Genomic DNA, 19,997 nt, shown 5'->3' with positions numbered 1-19,997 from the left:
TTCAAAGCGGTTGGGCAAGCCGTGTCACATGCAGAAATACATCTGGCAGTACATAAATGAATGCTATTCAATGTTCTTTTCCTGGTCTGCAGAGGAGATTGGTTCTGAACAGCCCACTATTACAGTTCCCATTTACTTGGGTATATATTTCAGGCTCACATAACTTGTTGAAAAACTAAGGTAAAAAACTTCCCCTTCACTCTGGCATTCAAGAAAGCAAGCAAGAATAAAGGTTAAGTGGAAACAATCTTTCGAATCTATGTACAGGGCTAGAGAAAAGTTATTGGCATATCCTAAAACCGACTTTTAAGGAAACTTCTTTTTTTTTTTTCTGCCATGAATCAGAATCATGGAAGTGCTACAGTAAAATAACTTCAGGCTAGATTCCGAAGCTACAAGGCAGTCTGTGTCAGAACACACATCATTTCATGCTGAACTGTCAGCTTATTTCTCAAAATCATTTTTTTCTTTTTTTTTTTTTTTTTTTTGAATGCTATGAAAAGACAAATCCAGAAGCCTGTGTGAAAACACCAAGCCTCTGAGAAAGTATGTGTCACACACGCGTTGGACTACACATCACAGTCCTGAGAGATCCCAATAATGAATGGCTCCTTTCCTGTTCGGTGTTTTTATCACCCAAGTACAAATCTGTGCTAAATTCTGCTTCAAAGAGAAGAGAGTAAGCGTTAAAAATCTTGAAAATGGTAATCTCTGGATGGTTAAGAGGAAATGGCCTTAGGGGGAGTAAAAGGGGCATCTCTCCAAAGGTTATAAAAGGCTGTTCATCCCAATTGTCTTTCGGAATTTTGGAGTGGGATTCTTACTGCTAGTCAGAAGGGAGACCTGTGCTAGGGGACCCACGCCAGGCTGGCTGGAGGTCAGACTGATATGAAAATTTAAGTTATCACCCCAAAATTCAGTGTGCCATGAGTCACAATATTCCTAGAATAAACAAATATTTAAATGAAGATTTAAATGAAGTCTATTATCCCTATACAATTGTTTTCTAGTGTGGAAAGCTCTTCAACATTCAAATGATGTAATATATCAGTAAAAGTAAATTTGTATTCTTTTTCCTCTTTGTGAATAAAACAGGGATAATCAGATGGAGTGAATAAACTAATTCAATTACAAGCAGCCTTTATTAGATAATAAAATATGGATTATTGATCTTGTGGAGCTGGCAATTTGCATGAGGCAATGAACAAAACCTGGAAGAGCCCAATCTAAAGCTGTTTTTGTTCATGCCAGAGTTTATTAGATACTGTTTTCACTTTTGAAAAACCACCAAAATAAAACACCACTAACTAATTAAGCCCAGCATTCCAAAAGGGTGAAAATAGAAGGTTAACACAGAGGGCTGGGCTGGGGGCCTGAGAAAGTCCTTTAGACCCGGGGGGACCCCTTGCTGTACCCTACAATGGAGGGAGAAAAAAAAGCCAGGCTCTTTCCCCTTGTCTATGGAGTGGCATGTGAGAACTTATTTGGTGAACCCCAGTTTACCTCCTAGGCATCTTACTACACATCCAATCCGGTCCTGTAATAGGAGTGAATGTGTTGCTATGTCTCCGGCACTTGTGAGGTGGCCCTGTTTGAAATACAATGCTGGACGGTCCGTGCAAAGTCCTTTGTCTCTTATTTCTTAAAAAATGCAGTAATCAACCCCCGTTAGAAAGAAAGCAGCTCTGAATATGAGGGTCACGTGGAAAGGAAAGCCTGTACAGCCAACACCAAGGGGAAAAAAGGGAAGGTGAGCTATGATATACGACGTATATTTACACACCTCAGTTCTGCCTTCCCGTGTCCCTGATAAATCTGCCCCAAGATGCTATGGAAGGCTGATTGCTATTTGTGCTCTGCTACAAAGTGCAGGCCCCACCATCTCCTGTAGTCTTTGTAAACTTCTCCCAGCTCTTCCTTTTGACCGAGTTCACATCCTCTCTACCCTTTTACAGGCCACATCCGCCTGCCCCCCACATAGCAGCACAAACACAAATATGTTCTTTTCCCCTCTTTTTTTTTTTTTAACAGAGTAGACTGGGCTCTGTGTTTGGCTAGGCATCCCTCCAATGCCTAGGTAAGCGTACATGTGGTATGTTTTCAAAAATGACTCCAATAAAAGGGAGGAATGAGAGATGCTAAACAATGCCGCACAAAGTTGCAGACTGTTCGGCTACAGTCCAGAAAATGAATCCAATTTTTCATTCTGTCATTATAAATATTTCATTGCAAATGGTACTGATTTTCTGCAACTGTGGTTAAGCAAAGGGCCTCTGTGTGAATATTTAAGAAAAAAAAAAAAACTGGGAGGAAGACAACGAAGAAGAGGGAGGGGGAATTAAAGGTTAGCAACCAATTAATTTCTTACTTGAAATGTAAAAGATGCTGGGAGAAATTCAACAGTGATGTAGTGTGTGACTCAAAGAAGAAGAAGAAAAAAACATTTACTCTGCTCTTCTTCTGACAGTTTCTCATAAAATATCTGCAGTCCATCTATCTTTTAGTACTCCAGGCTCCTCTGGAGAGCAGAAAATGGTGGTTTAAAGCTCACTTCAGTGCCAGTCTGCGGGAGATTGCTTTCCACAGGACCCCCGCTGATGGAGGCCTAGGGGAAGAGGCCCAGGAGTTATTCAATCAGCCCGAGACTCTGGGGCGGCTGGGGGTCCTTTGAGGGCTGATTATAAAGCTGCCCTCCTGTTGCCTGCCTCGGAACAGAACGAAATGAGCAGCCTCTTGCTGAGAAGATTCTGCAAGAAGGAATTTCACCTGTCATGGAGTTTGTCAGAATTTCAGGATTTATCTTGGTGCAAAATTAATAAAATACCAACCAGGATTTCAGGCTGACTACTCAGCTGTGTCATCTCAAAGTGATCTTTCACCCAGGAAAACCTGGACAGTGAGCACAGACATTCTTGCCCTACTTTTCCTTTGGAGGATGAACGAGGTGACGTGACAAATGCCACCCAAACATCAGTCTGGGACGGTGAGCCAATTACACACAAGGCTGCGTCACGTGTGGGTGCTACTGTCTTCTCGCGTGACCTCTCACCCTGCTGCGGTTCTTCTACAGCCTCTTTGGAATTAGCTCGAGTCTGAGTATCAAAAGGCCATTCTGGAGTTTATAACACAGTAGGTCCCCTATGGCATCACATTCGTTAAGTTCATACACTGGTATTTCAGGCCTGGATTTGATTTATCTTTTTAAAAGGACTACTAACACTGCACTATGTTAAGGGCACATCTTATGAAACATTACAAATTCATCCAGGGTCAGCCACCAACAACAAGGTACAGTCTGAGCTCATTTTAACACACACTCTCCTCTGGTCCCATCACCTTCTGGGCCCAGCAGAAAGTGGGAGGAGTGAGGAGCGAGGAGGAAGAGAACCCAAAGGGGATGCTGTGAACCTCTGCTGGCTTGCTGCCGTTTTGCAGCAAGTTCGGCCATCTCTGCTCCTGCCACTTCAGCTGTTCCACCACGGCTATTTTATCACGGCACAGGCTTTGCTCATTTTGATCTGGGGCCTCGATAGCCCCAAGGTAATTAGCTCTGGTCCTTAGAGCCAGTGGCACCACATTACAGTTGGGGCCATGTTTGGGGCCTGGGTTGGTGCTCACGACACTGGCTGGCCGGAGTCAATGGACACAGTGGGCAAACACTTCTCAGAACCACATTCTCAGATTCCAGACACTGAACTCGGCTTGCGAACATGGTGAACTTGGATTGCGATGTATACCTTGTGTTGTGTCCCTGGCCTCCCATGGCTGGGAACATGGGTACCTCTTACTCGCTGGTGATTAGCAGCGCATCCTCAACTCTCAGAGTCAGGGATAGGTTTAAGGTAATTGCTGCTTCTTTGTCTATTTTCTAATTGACACTTTCTAAATGAGACATTGAACAACCCTATAGCGTGTTCCTTGCAGTTCTTCCCCTAGTTAAATGACAGTCCTGTTTTGGAGAACCACCTTTACAAATCAGTTAGTCATCTGACAATATTAACACCATGAGATCTCAGGAGAAAGAGAGAGAGAGGGAAAAGAGGAGAGAATGCACTCGGAAGTGAGCGCGCAGATGGTGGGGGAACCCAGGGTGCTCTCTGCAGGCTTCAGTGGAGATGCATTAACTCCACAGAGGGATAAGGGCTTCCCACCAGTACTGTCATGAATTATAACTGAGTATGGGAGTGAGGTCTTGGTGCCTGTCTCACAGCAAATACACTGTTCCATTTTCCTGCACAATGACCTTTCACCCTTATAAACTCAAAGCACTGCACAGCACACTGCTGATTTTTAATGGTATCACAGTAGCCTTTTATATGTCTAGAAGGCACACAAGCTTAGCAGATGTGCCCAGTGGTGTCAGTCAGACAATTATAAAATTAAGTTTTGGCAATGCAAAACAGGAAACCTTTGATGGGCGATTCATGTTTTCAGGAAGAGATGGTCTTCTGCCAGCTGAGGAGCTCCAACAATGCAGGAGGAGGGCCACACAAGGAAGAAGCACACCCCCCACCCCCCAACACACACACACCAGTGGAGGAAAAAGCCTCACTTTTGCAAACTTTCCCCTCCTATGCAAAAGCAGTTCCTGCCCAGTGAGTTCTCCACTTACTCATTCAATGAAGTTATCAATGAAGGAGACCTGTTATTTTAGGCAGTTTGAAATTTCACCACTTTTAAAAAGGACTCGTTTACCCTGCCTTTCACTCCCCTTCAGAGCCTGGGAGTTGCTGTTCTAAATGACAGCACCGCGAGCAGTGCTTTTAAGCACCATTCATCTCACCCGCCCCATCTCAGGCTTTTCCAGAACACTGCTCTCCCTCCAATAAGGGAAACATACTCCTTCATAGCTGCAGGGCAGAGCCTGTACGAGCTGTAGATTCGCTGCAAATATAACAATAAAGGATACAAATGTGAATTCCTCTTAAAATACACGTTTGGTTCTGAAGCCGCCTTGCCTTAGCAAACCCGATCAAGGGCAGTCTATCAATCTTTCTCCAAATGCACAGAATAGCACGTGACGGTCTAAGGGAGCACTACCTCAATGGGTTGAGAAAGATGCTGAAGTAAATTCTTTGCTCATTTCAGATGACTGATGGTTAAGGTCCATGATTACCATCTCTTTTACCCTAATAATCACAACAGTTGGATATGGAAGTGATGTTTTCCAATAGACAAAAGTTTGTAAACACAATAGGTCTATTCTTGGCACTTTATCTCTCCTAGGGTGGGGAAATGGATCAATGTGTGGAGTAAACATCTAAAATAGTAACATGTGGGAGTTCAAGGTGCCTGTCTGGGTTGCAGAATGTTCTAGAAATTTGGGTTTCCAGATCTCTCCAAAGGATCTGACTACACAGGCACTGTAACACAGAGCTCTGTCTTCACAGGACACTCTTGCCTGCAGTCTCTCACTCCTAATGGAGGCAGATCTTCCGGTGCTGTGGCAGCAGGCTGTCTTGGCCACGTGGAAGATGGCAGGGCCAGCAAAGCCCAGCCAAAGCAGAATGTGGCAGAGGTGATGAGCACTTCCAGGGGGTGGGGAGGGAGGGGGCTGCAGAACTGGCCGCAGTGCTCTTCAGTACACCCTAGCTGGATGCTCCATAAAGCCGCACTGATGGCAGTTCAGAGATGGCCATCTGTCGTCAACTCTGGGCCAGACAAAAAATAATGTAATGGCAGCTCGCTAACAACAGGGCTGTTGGAGGAGGGAACACATCCTAGAATGAAGAGGTGGTGCTCCCTCTTTAATAGCGAAAATCAGCCATCGATATGAACATCAAGAAATTAATGGATGGAGAATTTTTTAAAACTGAGCTGGGGTGCGGTAGAAGCGATTGAAATGCAAATAAAGTGGTTTCCGCTTATTGCAATTACCTCTGTTGCCCTTACTTCACTCACATTAACCACTTGGTTCTTGAAAAATTGACGACCAGGACACATGGTAAAGCAGTGAGGGCCAAATTTAGAAAAAGGTGAGCCCAGGTTGTGCCTCCAAGCATGCATACACAGATTAGGCATTTATTGGTACAAAACGGGTAATTGAAAATGCATTTACTCATTTAGTCCAAATGAGTTCATTGTGACAATCATGCTTATCTTTCTGTATGCTTGCTTAATTTCTAGATGTCATTTTATTAAAAAGCAAAATAAAACTACCTCATCTTTAGATGCTTTATAAATGCTATAAAATTGCAAGCTCCCTCTTTTTTTCAAGAAAAACCCTAGCTTTTTCAACACTGCATAAATAGAGGGAGACTGGAACATAATAGTCAAACTGAGGTTAGGTTTGCCATGCCTATTTCCGTGTCCTATATGATTAACTTTCTGCCTTCAATGGTAAGGCCAATCAATCCTGATTGAATTATCCAATATTAACAGCTGAAAGTGATCAAAACTAATGGTGGAAACATAGCACCAATCAATAAATCAATGCAAATGATTTGGTTCCTGGAGATCTGATCAAATAAAAGAGATAGATCAATTTAACCACTGAGCAAATTAAGTGGAGGTTGCTGTAGCACCAATTTGCTTCTAAAGCCCTGCAGGCCCACAAAGCAAAGAAATGAGGCGATGTATAAAATGGACCAGTTCCAGAACCACGCACTCATTTAACACAATTTATACTCCTACAAATCTCGAAATCTTTGTGATGTGTTTAGGGGCTGACCGAGGCACAAGGATCTAAGGGAAGAGTGTCAAGGGACACAGCCCAAACCAACCAGAAAGGGTCAGGAATGACTCTTTCAGACTGACTTTCCTCCAAACAGAATATTACAGAATCACATATGCCAGGTCTAGACATGGCGATCGGCAAATATTCCCATCCAGGGGCCTTAGAGGAAGACCATGAGATAGGAGGCAAGGCAGGATGGTGTTTTGATTTTTATTGTTTGAGTGGGAATAATAAAAGAAATTTTAAGTTCTGTGAGAAATATAAGTTAAACACTTGAAAAATCACAGAAAAGTTGTGAGAGGGTTGGTATTGGGGTGAAACAGATTCACGAGAACTTTGTTTAGATGTGCTACGAGTAGTTACATCCACTTCCCCATTCCTCCTGTTTGCAAGAAGAGTCAACCTCCTGGAGAGGAAAATATGTAAACAACATAAACTAAAATTAAACTTTCTGCCCACCACACCAGGTCCCACCTTGACTTTTATGGAGAGGCAAGACTAAACTTTTCACTTTGGCCGCACCCCCTTAATAGGAGGGGGTTGTTGTGTTGCTTTGAAATTACATTTATTAAACCAAGTATAAATGTTTCATTTTAGTTAGATGCTAAAACATGAAGCAAAAGAAAATGCAAGACTCCTAACCATGTGAAAAAGATGAATGCTTAAAAAACTTAACGTGAAACTATGTCAAAGTATGATTAATTGAAAAATTATTCCATGAAATAAAGAAAACCAAGGAAGGTTCGAATGTGTCTGAGGTAGAGATTTTATTTCTAATGAAGAGGCATCTTGACTTTATTTTCTTAGGTCAGCACTAAGAACACAGGATGAAGGCCAGTGAAGCAATGTTCAATGAGTGCCTATTACACATCCTTTGAAACCAGCCTGAACAGCTCCCACATGATTCCCTCAGTTGTAGAATAAATACCTCCTCTCTTGGAATACAACTGATTACATGTTATCTCATGCAAGAGTTGTTTATATGCAAATCTTTGCTAGTAAACTGTAAATATGGTATATCCCTAATCATTTTGGCATCATGGTAAATTTAGAAAGATAGAATCATATTTTTGTGATAAGAAAATATATTCATTAAAAATTATCTGGGCACTAGAATTAATTACAGCAGAATATATGGCACTCGCAATTTTTAACCATTGAATAGGACTCCTAAATACTTCAAAATGTACAATTTGATCATTTGAGACACACATTGGAAGTGTCTTTATTGAAAAGACAAGTTTGGGGCAAAAAGCTAAGTTAGTGGGGAACCCAGTGAGGCTCTGATCAGCCACATTTCAATGTAGGATTGTTGTCTTGTATGTCCCACCCCATATGTGGTAATTCATTTCTCTTTCAGAAATATGACCCCAAAACTTAAAATACGCATTACAATCAGATGATATGGTGGAAAAGATGATTTGAGAAGAAAATCCAACAGCTCTTTTGAGACAATGACATCTTTCAAATTTAGTGATATTTGAACGTCTTGATATATCCCTCAGGATGTCAAATGACAACTGTATTTTGAATGTGGAAAACACTGCCTTTATAATTTAATGGAGGGAAGGGAAAAATATCACAATCATCTTTGATTCAAAAGGAATTGAAATAGCAGAATCTCAGGACCTAAATTCGGGCTGGGCATATTTGTTCCATCCTCACGGTAGGAATTCCCTCAGTCTCTACAAAAGGTCTAACATGACAGCTGGTAGGACTTTCTAAGCAGACACATTGGGAGAGGATGATTTTTATCACTGCCATCCAATTGCTGCTTTTCTAGAGGCAACAATTAAATAGCAATTCATGTACTGGAAGAAAGTGGTCTATTCAACAGATTTTTACAAACATACCACTTGCTCACACCTGTATAAACCACTTTGGATACAAATACATATTGTAGGATATTATTCTTGGACCATACATCCTCTCCCAAAGCAGATTCCCTAAGTTCTGTTGAAAAAAAAAAAGAAAAAAGAAAAATAAGGTCTATTAGGAAAACATGTGAAACACTGAACATGTTCATTCATTTTTAAAATAATAAAATGTATATTTAGTTCATATAATGAACTCTTATTCCAAAGCTCTTCTCCCCTCCTGCCAGCACCAAGGCAGCCTTTGATGTGTATTAGATTTTCTTATAAAAATGGGATGGGGGAAATTTTACTGAAAGAGAAAGATTATACCTAAGAATTATACATTATATAATCTATATTTATATCTCTGGACTGGAATTAGAACAACTAGTCAGCAAGGTTTAGGAATTGCCTGTGGATTGTAGCTTCCATATTGGCAAAAGGTATGTCCTCATGGCCTAGTTAGAGTGCTGCATAGAAACAGAGGTGTCATTTGGCCTAATCCTAAAAAGAGTGATGATTTGATGATGTTCAAAGGATGGTGCCTGAGTGCTTGATTTCCAAAATATGGATAGTGTAAAACAAGGAACTATCTAAGTTCTGACTGGTTTTATAGGCAAGGAAAATGAAAGCAACTCAGCACCATCTACATCTGTACATACCCAGATGTATATAAAAACATGGGCACTGCACACACAAGTGCAGTGGCAATTTTCATGAGCTTTGCCTCCTCTCCATATATATATATATATATATATATATATATATATATATATATACGTACACAGACATATAGACATGTCCATATATGCATGTAAGTTTTATATTCAACAAAGCATGTCTATCCACACACAATAAACATCTTATGTTTTTAATTGGGTATAAACAGTGAAAGAAATGTAAATCATCATGATCATGCAATTGTCTTTGTGCCATTAAAAATACTCCACAGTGATGTTACTGGGTGACTCTGGAATGTTTAATCTATACTTACCCTATTATTCTCACCCTAAGAGGCAAATAAATTATATGCGTTAAGTTTTCTAATAGGATTTCAGCTCTTGGACATCTGGTCTTATAGGTTCCTGAATAAAGTCCTTCCTTCTGAACTTTAGTGGCATAAACAAGTAGATGAGTTCAAGTGGTTAAAAATTCACATTTATTTTACATATAAAATGACTTCATTTTCTAATGTTATTATTTACAATCATTACCTTAATTTCAGTTGATTTCCCCCCCCTCATCCTAGCAATTAACAAAAACCATATTATGGTTTTTGTATACTTAACCATTCCCATTTTATATTCAGGATATAAAAGAAATCAATATTTTGAAATTACATTAATCCCATCCTCTAAGGTAATTTGGGTAATGAAAGCAAATGCACAGTACCATGAACCCCTAAGGTTTAAACATAAAAATGAAAACATTCTTAAAACTAGAAAAAGTAAACTTCTGGTCCATTTTTTCTCAATGTGTTGCAACTAAAGCCACTGCTATTACTGAGCATTTTAGAAAATAGTCCTACATAGATATTCCCATGACTGCAGATTATAGCTTTGAGAAATATTGACTATAAAGTCAATATTTCATCTCAGATTCATAACAATTATCACATTCTAACCATAAGCACTGTTCTTATCTAAGGAATGGGGCACACATTAAGCCTGAGTGTTTATATCAAGACCAAATATATATGATTCTGAGGGACTGGCAAACTAATGCTTATAGCCTTGAATTACAGAACAAGGCTTATTTGTGCCCAGATTACAATTTGAATGAAGAAGTCAGAAATGTTTTGAGAGATGCTTGACTTCACAAGGTCACAAAGATTCAGAAAGAGTTGTATGTTCTGTACTAATGCGGGGCTTCTGTGGTCTCCTTGACACTTTGAGAGAGTCTGCAAAGTCAAAATAATTTTCATAGTAATATTAGACATATGACATTCACACCCTCACTGCCTCAAGAGTGTGCTATAGAATTTTCTAGAGGTTACATGATGTATGATGACATCATCTCTGAAAGCCAACAGAATGTGTGCTGTATCCTGTGTTTATTAACACATTACCCAATTTGAATTTCTATTATGGAAAATATCAGTAGATAGTAACCTGCATAAGCCCAAGTCCTTTGTGATGCTCAATAATTTCTCAAAATGTAAAGAGCTCCTGAGATTAAAGAGTTTGAGAACCACAGGTCTATCTTGATCATAGAAAAGAGTGAATACTGTGTGTTCCATGAAACCCTAAAACAAATCATAAGAGAAATCTGGAGTCCTTAAGAATGTGCTTCATTGCTTAATTTTGTCTGAGCTAAAGAAGCCACTGCCACTGTGTTGGGTCATTTAATGAAAGACACTGAAGGTACAAGTAGGTTGGAATCTATGAATATAGTACAAAAGTGGAAGTTTGTTGCAAATATTTTTTTTCAAGACTGTTAGACAGATATAAGTCCCTACAGAATCTAACTTTGATTTTTAACTATTAGTTCATTCCGTCTCATAATTTACATACTCATTAACAGTATGACTAGGCATACTGACCATATCTTTTAGATTCATAAAACCAAATCCAAAATTATAACATTTTTAAATAAAAAGTTAGATTATTTTAGTAAGATGTGCTTTTAAACAATAATATAACTGGCTTATTTTGTATATTCAATTGGCAAACAGGTGTGATGGAATAGAATTTTTAGAAGTGATAAAAGGTGAGACAGTAACTTACATTTTACTCCACTGACATGATGACAATGAAATGGGCTTATCCACTTTTAAATATAGTTCTTATTTCATCTCTGTAACTTGCTACTTGTTTACTTATAGAATGATAACTGAGAATATAAATTGCAAATCTTTTATTTTGATACATAATTCACATATACCTGGCTTCGCCAGAGCACAGGGAGGCACAAAGGTGCCCCAAAGGCTCTGTGTGGGGTGCAGGCTGAGAAGCAGGTGGGCTCTGAGTTCCTCAGTCTTGCCTCTACCTGATAACCAGATCAGCTCCTGTTGCAGGGATTCAGTGATGAAAACTAATTGCACCTCTCACTTTAGGAGGAATAATTTTATTATTAATAATAATATTCACAATACCCAAATAATTTTAAGTCACTGAAGTTATGAACTCCAATTTCCTCTACAGGAACCAACAAGATTTAAGAAAACCCATGTTACTCTTATATCCCTTCCTTAGAAAGATGAGGATATCTACCTATTTTCCAGATGAAGTAACAGAAAGAAAAAGCATTAGTTTTCTTCTATGATCAGTGACATTTCTTGGGTAGAATTCAGGTCTCTGACTCATATTTTAATTGCCAGTCTATTGCTCAGACTAATCAAAATAATCAAACATTTATGTTATATAATATACCTTATATTCACACCCATTATTTCATTTTCACCTTTCAGCGGCCCTGTACATGTTAAGTTTGTTTATTTTTTCTTCATGTCTGAGGTGCAGAGAAGTTATGGACCAAGGTCAGTCACATGTCTGGTAATTGGAATACTCAAGGCTAAAGCTAACACCTTTGGGTGCCAAAGTTTTCAACTATAAGACTGTTGTTTTATTAATGATTATTCTATTTCACTAAATGGAAGTAACACATACTGGAAAAGAGAATAGTTTCTTCCTTCTCTTCTCTTCTCCCTCCCAATGTTAGGCCAGCCCCTCAGGACAACAATAACCTGGACAACCATCCAGCCTGGAACCCAGTGGGAACAGAGCATGAATAAAACAGGATTTGGGAGAATGAGCCATGACAAGTGAGGTGAATGATCCCACCATCCAATAAACCTGACCCCTACAATTCTCACACTGGGTCAGAAGGTCCAATTATAGGTCTGTTCAAGTTTCTTTTTATGATTGACAGCAGCCAGAGGCAAAATTACTTTAGTGTCTATTAATCTGGTGTCTAATTTTCCCTTTGCCCCAAAACACACAAAGCATCATGGTGGCCCAGGGTGAGTAGTACTGTGAATCCACATTTAAAATGCCCTTGTTTCCCAAAAGCATAGCAACTAGGTTCAATCCCCATCTTCCTCATGAAGACATTACCTGCAGCTCTGTTTGGAAGAAAAACTTCTGTGGACATTGTGTACAGTCATAGATCTTGTCTTCTTGTCCATGGGCAGAGAAAATATGCTGCTGCAACTTGTTTGCTTGAACAAACACTGCAATGATAAAAGGACGGTGAACTTGGGTTATATTGTTTCTGAAATGCCCTAAGCTGATGACTCCTCATGAACTGGCAGACCAGGCTGAATGGCACACCTCCTGGGTGTGACTCACTGCCGGATACCTGGGGACAATGGAGTCCCATTTGCTCATGGTTGGGTCTCTGGCTTTTGTTAAGATGTACTCTACCGAGCACCTAATTTGACCCAAATAGCTCCAAAGCAACGGTTTATGGAAGCCCTGCTCCCTATAAATCTTTTAAAATAAAGCTGAAAATTGTCAAATGCACAGCTCTGTCTCAAAAGTAATGACTCCTATTTCTCAGCAACCCACAGGTTAAGAAATCATAGATGCCAAAACCCTGTTTATTGTATTTGCCTAAAGTTATAGCTAGCAAACAGTTCTCTATTTAAATGTGTTAATGCTAAAAATTATATCCCACAGCTACTCTGGGGCACTGTCTATAAATGTGCAACAGAACGGCAGGTAAATTCTCTTTGGATACTTTAAGATCAACTCAGCCTACACACTGAATGCAAGGGTTTCAATAATATAAACATGTTCAATTTTAATGACTACAAAACAAGGCCCTAAGACTGTGTAACAGTTTACCTAGGAGACATACTATTAATAATTAAATTGTATATGCCAGAGGCGGTGTTTGGGTTGGCAGAACTGACTTCTGATGGATGCCTGGTGCACTGTGACCTAAAAAAGTTTGCATCTACAATATTAATCTGTATAGGCAGGGAAAGGATTTATTAAAGATGTTGGCATTTGACTTTGACTCCACTCTAATCATTAAAATTATTCTAATTGCCAGCCAACCTAAAATATTAGAATATTGTTCTTGTGAGTCATACATTTTAATCACATTTCTCATTACCTTAAAAACTGCTCAGATTTCATTTCCCACCTAGCATGTTTTATATTGGAAGCTTTTTATTTTTTTAAAACTTGTTATTTCTAAATTACTTCAAGAAACACTAAAACAATTCAGGTCTGTCTATACAAAAAATGTAGACTGTTCATGATTAATGTAGTTTTGTCTCTTCACCCACCTCAACCAAAAAGAAATAAGGTTTTTATACAGATTTGCAACTAATCTCCTTATAACTTAATACATTTTATGAGGTTTCTGGCTACAACATGAAAGAACTATTTTATTAGGAGTCTTAATTGTGAGGAGACCTATGACCCAGTGCCCCTTTACGAGGACTTATTAAGAGCTTTTGTAAGGAACCCAGACTCTTGACTCCTTATATTGTAAGATACATACCACTGAGGGTGAACACATTGAAAAAAAAATAAAATTTGGAAGAAAACAAAAGAAAGACTTCCAAAAGAAGGATGGACAGTCATTATGGAATGAAGGAGCCAAACAAGCAACTGTGGAAGGCAAAGCCATTAGCATGCTCAGGTACTATTTTGTGAACTGGGAGACGAATGTGCACCCTTCTCTTTCTGTGTTATTGCAGAACAGAAATCTATAGGTTGAAGACAGTGGAGGTAAATAATCAATGCTTGGACTTTTGCTCTTCAAACAAAGAAGTCAATTTTGAGATTCTTTCTCTCTCTCTCTACACACACACACACACACACACACACACACACACACACACTTTACCCCCGGAAAAATAAAAAGGAAACATAGCCTTGAGGGGCTTGATGACTGAGTCCAACATATATACACAATAATCATCAAGGATTTTTCCAAAACAACTTTGCCATTGTTGGGGCAATACCAGAAATATGTGTGATCATATTTCAATTCCCAGGGGTTTCAAATGAGAATTTTTGATCTACATCTTCTTCCCCACCCCTGAAAACCATAATGTTATAACATTTAATAAATTTTCTTAAAAGTATAAATTTATATCAACTTTAAAAACCTAATTTCATAGGAAATAAGTCTAATTGGTTTTATGGTTCAAAGAATTTTGGCAGCGTTTTAACTGTATCTTTATTATTTCTTATGTAGAATGTTACAAAATTTTCCAGGTTTAAGTAACAGACATGTGCTGACAGCCGGCTGCACTTTTAGTTGAACATCTTATGATTAAAAAGCAGCCTCATGCAGGCGGCCTTGGCCTGTTAACCTTTTAACATTGAGAGGGGAAAAAAAGTGAACACAACACGAATGTCGTTTTCCAAATGTAAAAGTGCAAACTTGTGAGAGAACTTGAAATGCCATTTGTTCATCCTGACAGTTAACCTTCCTGCCCATTCGAGCCTTTAAATAGGCTGCAATCAATAATGCTAATCAGCAGAGATCAAACATCTTCCCCCCAAATTGAACTGACGTCCTCTCTCTAAAAGGCCATAGCTGTGGGCAGTATGGTCTGGTAGGGAAGACATGATGTGACCACACAACTTTCCAGTTTTCTTAATGAAGCCTCCTACCTGTAAAGCAGACAGGACACTTGAAGGTGCCTCCCATCCCTTCAAAGCTGTGCTCTATCAGGTGGCACTGGAGTTTGGCAGGAGAGTCGAAGGTCTGGCTGCAGAGTTTGCACTCATGGTTCAGTCCTTCATCTGTGAAGGAAAGTGCATTAACAGAAAAGGTGAAACCCATCATAACTTTAATAGACTAGTGAATTAACTACAATCGCATTCGTTAAACTATTTCTATCACCTAATATAAATATGTTGTAGTATATGGCTTCTGATTATTTACGAGTTTATATCAATTTAAAACATTTCTGGAATTTTAAATCCAAAGATAATCAGAAGTCAGATTGTATCTTAGGGCCAATACATTTTATTAAGCTTTTAAAGTATAAATAGTATATCAATAACATGGCATCTAGTTTAATTATCACGATTTTTATGGGCTCCGTATTTCCAAAATCCTAAAATAAAGGCACCATAGAAAAAGGTGGATACCTTCTTCCTCAATGCCTCTCCTTAGGTTTACCTAGAAGGTTCTAGAAACTTCTATTCCTAGACACAAGGTTTTCAATGGTATTTCTATTGATGTAGTCTTTCTCTTTCCAAGACTTTCTGTAGTTCTGCAATAGTACTAATGCTTATAATACTTTATCAATGTTCTTTTCTGAGTTTGTATTTCTAGTCCCTCACGTTCTTTCCAGTTCATTGTTACCGTACCCTTGTAAGACAGTTTTGAATGTGCTTTCAGATCCAGTCTGCCTATCTTTCTCACTATTTTCATGAGCTCCAGGTTCACTTTGGACTAGTCCTGGATTTTTCTTTAGCAGCAACAAGATAGCAGAAAAATATTTCAATGGCTCAACAATTGCTGGATAATAGTACACAGTACACTTTTATGTTGATTTTTTCCTCACTGAAATGTTTATGAATTTAGAATCTAAGGATTATTTTAAATCCTTACAATTCAGAATCGTAAGCAATGGAGACCAGCATGCTAGAACAACCTGGAGAATGTTCTTAGAGCCTCCTATGTTTCAGTCGTTGTTAGGGCAATACCAGAAATATGTGTGATCATTGCAGATATGGAGTCACTGAATTTCACTACTACCTTGTGAAGAATACTATTGTTAGTCCCGTTTTACAGATGAGCAAAACAAGGCCCAGAGAGTTTAAATAACTTTTCTCTGAGTCAGAAGGTCTAACAACTGGAGCAGCCAGAACTTAAATCCAGGCAGTTGGGCCCTGGGGGGCCATGATCTTAGCAAATAGGCCAGGGCACATACCTGCTACTCCCAAGACTACTTATTAGGAAGAGGAAGAAGCTACATTGTAACCTGGCTTGTTATCAAGTTATACTTTTACCTTCTCTTATTTGCAATAATTAAAAATACTTCCAAGGGACATCTGTGCCAGATAGCCTACATCCAGGGAATGCAAGACATGCTCCTGCTATAAGGGTGACAAGTCTAAACTCCAAAGTTATTTCCTTCCATTCAAAGACAACACGCTTGTGTAAGTCCTTCAGCTGATATCACTGGCGATACAAAAGCCCAATTACAAAGTGAGTTATTATTAGCTAACCAGAAGAAAAATCACTCTATTTGTATTCCTAATCTTTCTTCTCACACAAGTATGAGTCTTTAGAAGCATAGGATTTGAATTTGTAAAAAGAGAAGCAAAGCACTAATTAAGCCACCCAGTACTGTCTACATTTCACAAGAGATAAAAACCTACTCTGTATTTGGGTGGCAGAGTAAATTCCTTGATTATAATTATGTAAGAGGAAGTTTAATTGTGCCTACTGACATGACAAGGGGTTATACAAAAAGCTTTAGGGATTATATAAGATCAAGCATTTTTTTTCTATCTGTTCCTTTTTTTTTAAAATCCTAAAGTCACCATAAAATTTCCAAATTTTATTCATTAAGAAATACAAGAAACACTATTTATTGTAGGCACTGGATCAGCAAGCTAATCATTAGAAATACTTGCCTAATTTAAAAGTTTCCTATTAACTCAATGTGTCATACCTTTATTTTGAGTAGTAAGAAGGTAACTAAGAATTTTAATGTCATTCTAAAATGGTATGTTTTATTCTTACATAGTATCCCATAAAATGTACACTTAATGTAATAATAGTTAATGAAAAATTATATCTGTTTTGCATAAGAAGCAAGATGTGGCCTATATGTGAGAGCTGGTATACATTTGTTCCAGAATTCTTAAACTCTAACAGGTGTGAAGTAATATACATGGACCTGGTAGGTGGGGCTTTTCCTTGGAGATAAGGATTGACTGCTACATATACATAAAGGGAATTATGCAAATTAGGGTGTGTTTTTTAATATGATTGTCTCCTTTTTGACTATGAGTATTTTATTTGGAAGAATAACAGAAGGAAAACTAAATAGCATATACATGTATGAATGCAGAGAAAATGTCTTCAACAATTTTTTACTTATTTCTTACGCAAAGAAAAGAGGTCAAATTGTCAAATAATCTGAATTTAGTCAACTGACCCCCCAAAATATGATATATCGTTATTAATGTATTTATGCATTGTTAGTACACATGGTTCACTAACTTCGCCCTTTATTTGTGGAAGCAAAGTGACATCAATGAAAACAATTGCATCTAGCATTTTCCAAACTATTTTTACAGCTTAAAAATACATCTCAACCTTGGAAAGATACTAAAGGTCCTACATGCCTTTTGTTTGTAAGCTATGCACTGAGGTCTCATCCAATAAAGTGATCTCCTAATTATCTGAGTAGAGGAGAAAAATACATCTTTGCTCTTACTCAACAAATGGTGAGATAAGCAAAATCCACAGTGCCCTAATGCAGACAGTGAGCAGACTGCTACTTCCTCTCACCTTTGTTTCCTTCTCTACTCTTTCTTCTCATGCTCACACTTGTTTGTTATTACTGCACGGTCAAATGCATAAGAAGTTTGAGAGATGGAGAACCCAAAACATTTTTATAACTCATTAAATAAATCATTTTTTAATGAAGGAGGAGAGGCATAGGAGTAATAGAAAACTACTGTAACCTACAAAAAGAATTTCAATAGTGTATCCTTAGAATCTAACTCTCCTCTCATGCATTCTGTATTTACTTTGTGTAATGCTAACAGCACTATCTTCATTTTCAAAGAATTTCTAGAAACCCTTAGCATGGGGGAAATCTGGCTGAGTTATACCTGGTTTTCTTTCAAAAACTCATGAGGTGATGCTATCAACACCTCTGATTGCAGGTGAACCCAAGGCTTGGGCTCTTCTGCCCCTGAAGCTATGTCTTGCACCTTGCCTTCTTCCTGTTTCTCCCTAAAGGTGCCAGAAAGCTTAAAAAATTCAATCAAAGTAACCATTTCTGCTCTCCGGAAAGGTAGCAGCTGACGGTAATTGGATAATACAGTCTGACTCATTTATTAAAAAGAGATTCAGAGTCAATTGATTTAATAACCATTACAATATTCCATTAAGGACATAATAAGCTAGTGCAGTCCTATTTTTTTATGAAGAGTTATAGATGGGATGTTTAAATGGAACTTCTAGATATTTCTTCCTCTTTTTGCTTATCTTATTCTCCAGACTTTCTATGATACATATGATTTGCCTCTGTAGGCTACTTTGAGATTAGAAGAGAGAGAGAGAGAAAAAAAAAAAAAAACAAGCTATCCTTCCTATATTCTACTAATAAAGATTGATTACAACACTGAAATTTTGATAGTCAAAAAGTTATATAGGACAGGAGCAATATTACTGAGTATAGAAAAACTCCAGTTTTGCACATTAGATTTATCAGCATTCTAGCCAAATATATGTGAAAACAGGAAATTAGCGCAAGGAAAGGGAGAAACATCAGAGTGTAAATTAGTCAGCTGAATGAGAAGAATATCCCTCCCTCTTGCATACTGGGTGGTGGGTACGCATGTATCCAGCAATGTGGGTTCAATGTTAAGAGTAGTGCCCCACCATAGAGAACATGCTAGAGGCCAGCAACTTCAGTCCCCATCACCCACAGCAAGGCACAACCAAAGACGGCTTGAACGTAATTGAGAAGTAGTTTTACATGTATAGAAATTTCAGCAGAAATAATTATTTCCATTTGTTAATCTTCATTTAAGTGTGAACATAAATGTAAACACAAATCAAGTCTACATAAAAGAGACTGATGCACATGTAAATATTTACTCCAATATTAAACGTTTCAAAGGAGAGAGCGTGCATACATAATTGAAGTACAGCCTCGTTGCCTTAGTGGAAAACGTGATAATCATAGACAAAACTTGGGCTCTAAGAAACAATCTGCTTTTCTAAAGCCAGTTCAAAGAGGAATGGTAGTTTCTCTCTCTCCAATGTATAAAACCCAGAGATGAGCAACTATTAATCAGCCCATTTGGTAATAAAAGAAATAACAGTTACCATTTGGATGCTCAATATTTGCATGAGCTTCAAATCAAATTATGAGCTGCATTGTAGCCATTGTGAGTTTAACACAAGACACTGACATTTCAATATAAGCTTTAAACAAGAGAAACCCTTTCAGCAGCCTCCAGACTGTGTGTCCCATGTTTATACTCCTTTTCCTTCAATAAAAACAAAAATCTAGAGCAGCTACAAGCAAATGTTCAGTGGCTGACTTACATGCAGCTGTTATCTCTGGAATCACTGGGGGCCCCCTTATATCGTCTGATCAACACTACAGCCATTACTGAGGACCAATTTGTAACGGTTTATAAGTAGAACTCCTTCTCTCATTTACCCTCGAGACTGGCCAGGAGGGTCCTCCAGCCTCTTCCACTGCATAAATCTATAGGCTAAAGTCCACAGATATAAACCTCTCCTGGTACATCATCATGTGGCAGGGGCCATACTTAAAAGCTCTGATCTGAGTG

General features: G+C 38.5%; 1 protein-coding gene across 2 annotated transcripts in view; it reads right to left on the bottom strand.

Moving 5' to 3' along the window:
• The window catches only part of Znf521 (zinc finger protein 521), a 269,708-nt gene that overhangs the window by 13,517 nt on the left and 236,194 nt on the right, over window positions 1-19,997 (bottom strand). For both annotated transcript variants that reach the window (XM_027935670.3, XM_027935667.3), the window contains 2 exons: window positions 15,111-15,242; window positions 12,588-12,703 (listed from right to left, as the gene is read on the bottom strand). In XM_027935670.3, the coding sequence (XP_027791471.1) occupies window positions 12,588-12,703; window positions 15,111-15,242 (248 nt within the window). The remainder of the gene's footprint in view (window positions 1-12,587; window positions 12,704-15,110; window positions 15,243-19,997) is intronic.

This window comes from Marmota flaviventris, chromosome 16 (genome assembly GCF_047511675.1).
Source record: "Marmota flaviventris isolate mMarFla1 chromosome 16, mMarFla1.hap1, whole genome shotgun sequence".
Taxonomy (NCBI): domain Eukaryota; kingdom Metazoa; phylum Chordata; class Mammalia; order Rodentia; family Sciuridae; genus Marmota; species Marmota flaviventris.
Note: the sequence above shows the minus strand (reverse complement) of the source record. Positions and strands in the feature narration are given on the sequence as shown.